An 8510-nucleotide genomic window follows, 5' to 3' on the forward strand; every position below is an offset into this window, starting at 1 on the left:
CCGGAGGGCGCAGACCTTAGTCGGTACTTTTCTCGAAAATTCTCGAGAAGAGAGGATGTTTTCTTATACGTGGCTTTTTGGGGGGAATGATATTCGAGTAGACGTGCGAGGCTTTGCCGTTTGTTCGGAAATCTTTACTTTCCGCTTGCTGCACACACTCAGAGTTTTCCAATCCTCCGATATCGAACGTTTCTGCGGTTGGCACAGGCTGGAGGAAATATTGCACCGCTGAATCACCGCGGCACACGTCGCGTGCACTATCATCGGTTTACGATACGGTGCAGTTTGAGTTTAAGACACGTACGTATGCGCGGTATAACAAATTCGTAACATTCAATTCCGACCTGACACGAGGCTCTGAGTATAATAAAATCCTTGAGGACGCGACTTGCTGCTCATTCATACTACACCCGTTACGTGATACACATTTTCGTCTTCGTAATAGCGACACGTTTTTGTAGCGATTAAAAGTTACGTAACAACGCCACGGTTCGTTCAATCCGGCCCATCGATCGATTCGTCCAATTATCGTTTCAACTCCGTCTCGTGTACGAGATTTACGCTCTTCCAACTCTGCCGCGGTCGAGAAATCACGGAGAAGCGCAAACAGTTTGTCTTGTCTTGGCGCTCGAGATCGGTAAACCCGAATTACTGCATTGTGTTTTTAAGATGGGTCGCGTAATTGATTTATTTACCACTTTGGTCACACTCCCTCCGTCCGTGCCGCAGACGCAAAAACGTAAAATCTTCTACCACAGAAAATAGTAGATAAAAAAAGAATATCGCAATGTTTGGAGTATTTTTATCGTCATGCTCGGTGCAGGAATCGCTGCATCAATTTAGCGGGTACTCAATTGTCAAACCATGACGCAACGCAATTGACAAAAAAATAAGGTTTCCGTAGAGAAAGTGTAACGCGGCGCTCGGATGATTGTACAACTTCCATGTAAACGTGCGAAAATAGACATTTTCTTTTTACCGATCACAATGACTCGAGTAGCTTTCCTATCTATACCTATCTGTAATGCGAATTCCTGTTTAATTCGTTACCCGGAGCACCGTTTTTTATTTCTGCAAAAAAAAAATAATGTACCATCGAGTCACGATTACTCGGTACCTGAAATCTTTCAGCAATGACAGTAATTCGGATACACTCGTGAGCCGCATGCCCGATTCGGGGTAATGAATATTGTCAGTCGATATCTTTGCGCGTCCTGAACGACGACCTGATAACAAAGTGTGACACCACCGTGTATCGTGAAAGTATTATATTCGCATTGACCGTTATTGATACAAAGTCCAGAACACGATTGACAATTCCGATAACCGAATTAAGGTGAATCAATTTTTGTTCCATTTTCTATTATCTCGACGAACCTGTCAATTATTCACTCCATTATAGGATCCATCGTATGACATAAGCGGGGTTGAGCAACGTGGCGCCAAAAAGAGAGCCATAGAAATAAATGTTCGTGCCATTGCAGCTGTCGGGCTTTGATTTGGTCGTATCAAGTTAGAGTACGGTAAGAAGTGCGATAGACAACTATACTTTTATCGTCACATACTACTTTCTCTGAGTACCAGTGCGCATATCGTCAACTAAAAATACGTCTTAGGATTGCACTGGGTCGCAATAAAATTTCGGATCTTTTGTACCGACGACCAAAAAAATAAAGAAATAAAAAAATAGAAGACGGAAAACAAGATTCGCGTTTGACACCGTTGTGTTTGCAATCTGCTTGGAATCGGCGGTACGTTTTATGATGTAACAGAACGGTAACCATCCATGAACCAGTCGGGTAGTACCCACATATTTACTTGAAAATACTTGCCCAATCCGTTGCGCGGCGAGATTTCGTCGGTTATAATCTGATGTCGTGTTGCGGTAGCGGAGAACTTCTCTTGTGAGCGAGAAAAAAAATTATACAGTATGTATGTACAATTGTACAGTTACACGATAGTGGTATAATATTATGTACTTCTGAGAACAGCTTAACATTTTTACAAATGAGTGACGATTGTTTGGTGACCAAAATTCGCCGCAACCTCCCTGAAGGGAGCTACGATGACGCGCGATATCGCAGATATTCAATTTTTCCCGCCAACTGTCCGGAAGTCTGCGGATCGGTAGGGACCGGAAAATCGTAAACTGGCGAACGGTAGATGCAGGATGCCACGCGAAAACGACACGTAAGAAACGCGTTACACAAGAGTTCAAGAGATCTCGAGATCTTCGATATCTACGTGACTGTGAACCAGCTGCAGGGCTCTTTTCGCTGACGCAAATAATAGCAACGGAAAAAACCAGTTACAGACTTGGGAACTTCGAATGGTCTCACCGTGAGATTCCTAACATCTTAGAAATATTGTATCACTATAAGCGAGTGGTTTTTAGCGATAAAAAAGCTGTTTGATTACAAACATTTACTACCCTCCGTTTACTTCGTGTGACAAAATAAATGCAAAGCCTGTTAATTTGCATGCACTTCTCCGAATGATCGTTCGTGGAATTTGCCTGAAACGGTGAACTGATGGAATACATTATGATTACACCACAGAGAGGACTAGTCCAAGTGTCATATATCGCGTACCCGTTATAATTCTTAGGCTATTATTAATATTTTTAAGTTAGTATATTTTACGTGAATTCCGATCAAGGAAATTTATGCTTCTCATAGTGCAGGGCATATTTATTCCATGAGGAAGACAGAACGATCAAGGTATGCCGTACCAGGAACGAACGAGTGCCTGGCGTGTCCTGGTCCTTAATAACCGAGTTGTCCTTAGCTCTGGCATGCACAGATTATAATATCGGTCTCAGTCTGTTCATCGATTATTTGAACTCACGCCGATGCAACCTATTTTTACTCCGATCGTTACACGAAGATTCAGGCTTTTATAGAGAACCTCGATTGGTACGATGGATTATGAATGTTAATTTCGTTAAGTAAAACAGAATGTTGGGTAAAAGACGTGCAATCTTAAAAAAAAAAAAAAAACATGATCACACCTTTATTTAAAAGGTGCTTTGAATTTGAAAGCTCCTAATCGAAGATTTCAAAGTTTGATCAATTATATATTTACCAAAGATTAATGGAATAAAATCAAATGTGTATCTCATGTTAAGCGGTAGATCTCATTATTTTCGGAAGAGAAATAGTTTTCGTTAATTCTTCAGTCTTAATAGAAATGTGGTTCCGCTGATTGAACGTTCTAAAACAGATAAATATTATGAATGTGTAATCTTTATCATGAGCTCTTTGTCTACATCATCAGAGACCGCTGATACGCAATTAGATTGTTAAATTGACGATATCTTCGTGAGATGTCACTACTGCCTGTATCCTATAGCACCGATCCAACTAGCCGATCTAGGGACTTTGTTTTCGAAGCCAATGTAAGTTGACCAACTTTTTATTCGGCAAACAACAGTTTCTCACGAAGCAGCTCCCGTTTTTCTAACCCTGATTCTAACCTCAAAACTCGTGATCATGGAGCAGTAAATAAATATTTCAAAAAAGAGGATTCAAGAATTGATAAGATGTGGAAGACGGTGAGGATTTGCGAAAGACTAGCGGTACAATTGAAGAACGTTTCGAATTGCAAACGAACGTTCCTCTCCGATGCTTACCGTTGCGACGAGGCGTGGAACAAGCGGCTCGCATCCCCGTTGCTGGAAAAGGTAGATTTAGAGAAATTTTACATATTGCTTAGCCAGAAGTATTCCAGAGAGACTAAGGCGAACGCGGTCGACATAGATATATTTGCAAACGCGATAAGCGGAGATGGTGAGGAGATCGACGAGCTGATAGATCTTCTCTACAAACTGAGAAGGACGTCGGAAACATCGTTAATGTTAGACTCGACTCATTACGCCGTCGTTAGGAGCTTCATTAAAGCGAACCGCATCGACGGGCTTCTTAACGTACTACACGACAGAGTAAACTACGGAGTCTTCCCAGACCACTGTGCTCTCAACATTCTTATCGATTCGCTCGTGAAAAGTAAAGATTACACATCCGCTGCACGCGCCGCGGTGTTACTGATGCTTCAGGAAGACTTTGAGAATGAAATATCAAACGCACTCGTCGTCTATGCCTGCCACATGTACCTCAAGAATCCAGGAGATACTTGGAAAGAGCCGGAGCCTGTCGTAGACACGAGCAAGGAAGTGGTCAAGGTACGAGTCAGGTTTCTTAGGAATCCATACTTCGACGATCACTTTGACCTCCAAAAGCCAGCTCATCTAGTGGGAAAAACCTTATCAATGTATGGCAAACACATGGGTGATTCGATTGGGAGAACTTATCAGCTAATTGGCCTTACATTTTACGGGAAATATGATGCAGCTACTAGTTTGGTCAGAGAATGGACGCAGAATGACACAAAGCAAGTTCTGTATCGTGACGGATTAGAATTGGTTAAAAATGAACTGGCCAAAATTGCGGAGAGCGAAATCACTGATCAAATCAAAGCTCTTAATGAGGAATTGAAAATGTTGGAAGCTGCTGACTTGGTGAATGAAAGTCTTGAAGCTGCTATGGAGAAAAGAGTCAAAGATGCTGTTAGCCAATTTGAGGAGAAGGACATTGCTTCCCAACTTGAGGTGGGTTTCCTTCGATAGTTTCATATTCGTAACAACTAAAGAGTATGAGATACGTGATTATGTATTTTTCAGAACTTTCCTAAGTGGGAAAACCAGAGGCAGTCTGTGATTGACCAACAGCTAGCCGAACTGGATAGAAAACAGAGACTAGAAAATGTTGCCAAGATAAAGAAGGACCTTGAAGAAAGAGAACGAGTGTTGACATTCTTTGAGAACGAGGAAAAGATCGACCTGATAATTGAGAGTAGGGAAAATGAAGAAGAAAACAAACCAACTGAGATCAAGCAACAGAATGCTAAGGACGAGGATTACATACCCCCAGAAGTTCATAGCAGAGCTCGACAAACTCGCTGATTAACTGTAGACATTTCATACACAGCTATTATTTGCAACTTTTCACCACTTCTCTAATCTAACAGTTAGTTCTGTAATACAACGATAGTAATAAATTTCACAGATGAAATATCTGACGAAACTTCATTCTATTGAAAAGTCTGAAGAATCTGAACTTCACTGAACGGAAGATGCTCTCAGAACCGGAATTTACTAGTCCCGACATCGAGTTGGAAGAGGATTTCGGTAAATAAATTAAAAAACAAACGGTTACATATTCCTCGAACAATTTGGTACTTTTTGTTTTTAATGGTTACATTTGTCAACAATTACACTTTGCGTTCAACCTCATAAAATAATAGCCTAAGTCAGTCACAACAGGGTCGATGAAATCCATTGCAAAAAACTGCCATGTTCGGTTGCTTATAGTTATAGTATATTTGTAGTCATTGGCTCTACTGTAAAGTAGATATATACTATCAAGCTTTTACATATTTGTACATATTTATTCATAAGCTTGATATTATGGTATTTATGTACTGTTATGTATAATTATTTATATGTTATTATGCATAATGATTGAAAATTTTATCAATTTGAAGCTCTGCATAGGAAAATTAAGAAAATAAACTACGCCGTGTTAAAAGTTTGATATTTTCAAATTTTGAGCTTTGCAATTAATGTGGTTTGAGCGATGATGCTCTTCTGATTTTCATCAATTTTTTTCTATTCGATGGCCGTACTCGGAAACGATTATTATTACGTACTTTAGCGGCAGTTATAAGCATTGATTGGGCCCGTACAAGCGCACTATCTTTCTTTTTTTTATCAACGATTAACAATTACAACTTAGACCTCCGAAGGCAGTTTTATTTAAACCTACAGTCCATGTATCGGAGCTATCACGAATTTTTACTCTGAAGCTGCGCCATCAGTGTTGCAGTTTCTTGTTTCATTTGCTTCAAATCCGCAGTAATTCTTTCAAGATTTGCTCCGACGTTTTTAGCAGATTCGGAATCGATCTGCAATACACGAAAAGAAAAAATTAGAACTTCAACAATTTATACAAAATCAAGTTGTTTACAGAGAAATGTCTGCACATCTTTTTACCTGTTCTTCTAAATCTCTTATTTCTCGCACTGTAGCCCCAATTTCCTCTACTAACGTTACAAGTTCTGCGCAGTCCGAATGTAGAGTAGCCAAAAGCTTGTAAGCTTTTCTCGAAGCCTCGTTACTCTTTGCATCCTTAAAAATCAATTCATCAGCGACAGTGAACGACCTTTCCAATCGTCCAGTAAGGGTGTTTATATCCTTCTGTATCTCTCGAGTGTCGGCCAACACTTTGTCTATTTCGCATCTCTGTTTTCTTACGTTGTTGATTATTTCTAATATACGCTGAGTGTAGGCAGACCTATTCGATTCTTTTGGTAATTTTGGTATCTCTGCAAGTAGCTGAGTGCATTGTTGATCTTTGTTACGGGATTCTTCAATGAGCTCCTTTTCTTTTTCTCTCAATAATTTTATTTCATCCAATTTTTTGCGACTCGTGCTCTGCTTCAAATTCGTAAAACATCTCTTGATTATATGATCTCATCAATGTAAATTCATGCACATTGAGAAAAATATGTATTACTACTCACGGCTTTTGTCGAATACTTGGCTCTCTCGTCCCTGTATTTCTCGACCAACGGGCGTCTATGTCGTTCCCACTGAGTAGCTAGATTAATTAATTTGTTGGCGCTAGCTTCAACCAGTGCCTCTAATTTTTTAATATTTTCTTCACCATTTGGAAGTAAATCGTAAGTTCTAGCTTTGATTTTTCTCCTTTCCTCGGAATCCTTGACTTCTTTTTCCGCATTCCTCAAAGTCACATCCACTTGGGACAATTTGGACGATAATTGTTTCACGTTTACTTGAAGTTCATCTAAATTACTTCTCAAACTCTCACACTCTGATTTGACTTGGTCTATTTTCAATTCTCGTCTTTCTTCTCGACTCAAAGACGTTACTGTCTCTGTATGTGCCTGGGTAACTGGAATCTTTTCTTCACTTTGAGTATTCTGTGAAACAAAATGATACTTTAATCGGTATAAAGCAAAATTATAATTGATAATATAAAAAAACCACATAATTAACTTTATTTACTTGTGAAAATTGCAGTCTCTGGTTCAAAGTAAACCTGCTCTGAACATCATTTTTGCTGTACACCTTATCTTCCACCGTTTCGTTGCTCAATTTGTGCATATCGAGCCATTGCAGCCTTTCGATAATATTAGTAGCAGACTCATGAATTAACTTAGCATTATGTGATACAAGAGAAGGCACAAGATATTGATCATCCGGTACTTGATCAGTAATTGGTTTCTGATAGTGAACGCGATAGTCTTGAAAATCTGTAATAAGAATCATAACTTGTTATAACAATTGCATCTCATCTGGAAAACAAACGTTACCATCTCCATGGCCTTGTGTTGATATATCCAAGTCCACACTCCGATATCGCCTATCTGTGCATCCCTTGTTCCTAACGCCCCGTTTGTGACAATAGTGTGGTAGCCATGGGAGAGAAAGATCACTGGAAACTGCCCCAGATATTTGACGTTCAAGCAAAGCAATTCTGCTCGTAGGTTCATTCAAAGACTTGTCGCTTTCCTTGGGTAGTTTTTCAATAAGGAACATGAGTAATCGTCGAAGATCGACCTCCGAGCTGTAGAGGAACGTCTGATAGCCAATATCGCCTCGATATCCGAGTTCCTAGAATGAAAATTTGCAAACGTTGCGAGATATCAGTTATTTTTTGACACACGATTCCTTCCTTGATGATATTACCGAACATGCTTGAGCCAGTGTCGCTCCCAATCTAAATCTAGCTGCCATGTTTGCAGGTACAATCGTGGAAATGCCAAGCCCAGGGCGAATGATGTCAAGGCACCTGACGGTGGCCTCCACAACAAGCTCAGTATTGAATCGGCCCAAGTTGGTCACATCTTCTTCGATGTTGCTGAAAATTTGTCGAATCAAATAAATTGATAATTGAAATTCACTGCGTTACTTTGCCAAATATTGCCGGAATTACAAAATATCAACAACGACCATCGCAAGGGCAGGTTAACAACAAAACCGGTTCCACCCACTTTTCTGGACCAAATAACGCGGGATGAAGGAGCAAGGAAGGCTTACAGGATCAATTTGCGATCGGTGAACTCACCAGCCGATTTGTCGCAGGGAATGGATAATAATATTGTCAACCTCCTCCATGGCACATGAGTGCACGAACCGCCGTGAAAATAGGGTGAAGATTCAGAGATGGCCTCGTATTCTTCACCTTCCGATTCTAACCTCTGTCGACGATAGAACTGTCATATATAACTGTCAGGAGGTCGCGAGACGAGCCAGACAGATGGCGCGGCTTGTCAATCAAGTCCACAGATTTCTAACTATACATAAAAATCTGTGATCGAGTCGTGCTCAGAATAGAGAGCATAGACGTAATAACAGATACAGTGGATGACAAGATGCTGGGGTTGGCACAAGTGGAAGGGAATCGTGCGGATAGAAAGAGAGAGAAAAT

The 8510-nt window shown here is 40.3% G+C and overlaps 2 protein-coding genes across 4 annotated transcripts; one reads left to right on the plus strand and one right to left on the minus strand.

Moving 5' to 3' along the window:
- Window positions 1-3412: 3412 nt before the first annotated feature.
- LOC107218700 (28S ribosomal protein S27, mitochondrial) lies at window positions 3413-5071 on the plus strand. The gene is made up of 2 exons (XM_015656663.2): window positions 3413-4606; window positions 4679-5071. Exons 1-2 carry the CDS (start codon window positions 3542-3544, stop codon window positions 4958-4960), a joined length of 1347 nt encoding a protein of 448 aa, XP_015512149.2. The 5' UTR covers window positions 3413-3541; the 3' UTR covers window positions 4961-5071.
- Window positions 5072-5209: 138 nt separating this feature from the next.
- LOC107218701 (coiled-coil domain-containing protein 22 homolog) lies at window positions 5210-8400 on the minus strand. Of its 3 annotated transcripts, none has more exons than XM_046742625.1 (7): window positions 8148-8400; window positions 7769-7940; window positions 7393-7693; window positions 7085-7332; window positions 6580-7017; window positions 6050-6493; window positions 5210-5961 (listed from the first exon to the last, which is right to left on the minus strand). In XM_046742625.1, exons 1-7 carry the CDS (start codon window positions 8195-8197, stop codon window positions 5842-5844), a joined length of 1773 nt encoding a protein of 590 aa, XP_046598581.1. In that variant the 5' UTR covers window positions 8198-8400; the 3' UTR covers window positions 5210-5841. The 3 variants fall into 3 exon arrangements, with proteins under 3 accessions (XP_046598581.1, XP_046598582.1, XP_015512150.2); XM_046742626.1 differs by having other exon boundaries at window positions 6580-6999; window positions 8148-8398; XM_015656664.2 differs by having other exon boundaries at window positions 6050-6490; window positions 8148-8398.
- Between the last annotated feature and the right edge of the window lie 110 nt (window positions 8401-8510).

The sequence above is a fragment of the Neodiprion lecontei genome, chromosome 6 (genome assembly GCF_021901455.1).
Source record: "Neodiprion lecontei isolate iyNeoLeco1 chromosome 6, iyNeoLeco1.1, whole genome shotgun sequence".
Taxonomy (NCBI): Eukaryota; Metazoa; Arthropoda; class Insecta; order Hymenoptera; family Diprionidae; genus Neodiprion; species Neodiprion lecontei.

What these genes read in the sequence shown, in the direction of transcription:
- LOC107218700 (XM_015656663.2), top strand. Translation starts at nt 3,542, where the DNA reads ATGTGGAAGACGGTGAGGATTTGCGAAAGACTAGCGGTACAATTGAAG. An exon ending in ACATTGCTTCCCAACTTGAG is followed by an intron (nt 4,607 to 4,678) that starts GTGGGTTTCCTT and finishes TGTATTTTTCAG; the next exon opens with AACTTTCCTAAGTGGGAAAA.
- LOC107218701 (XM_046742625.1), bottom strand. Translation starts at nt 8,197, where the DNA reads ATGGAGGAGGTTGACAATATTATTATCCATTCCCTGCGACAAATCGGC. An exon ending in TCCCTGCGACAAATCGGCTG is followed by an intron (nt 7,941 to 8,147) that starts GTGAGTTCACCG and finishes ACAAATTTTCAG; the next exon opens with CAACATCGAAGAAGATGTGA. An exon ending in AACACAAGGCCATGGAGATG is followed by an intron (nt 7,333 to 7,392) that starts GTAACGTTTGTT and finishes TTCTTATTACAG; the next exon opens with ATTTTCAAGACTATCGCGTT.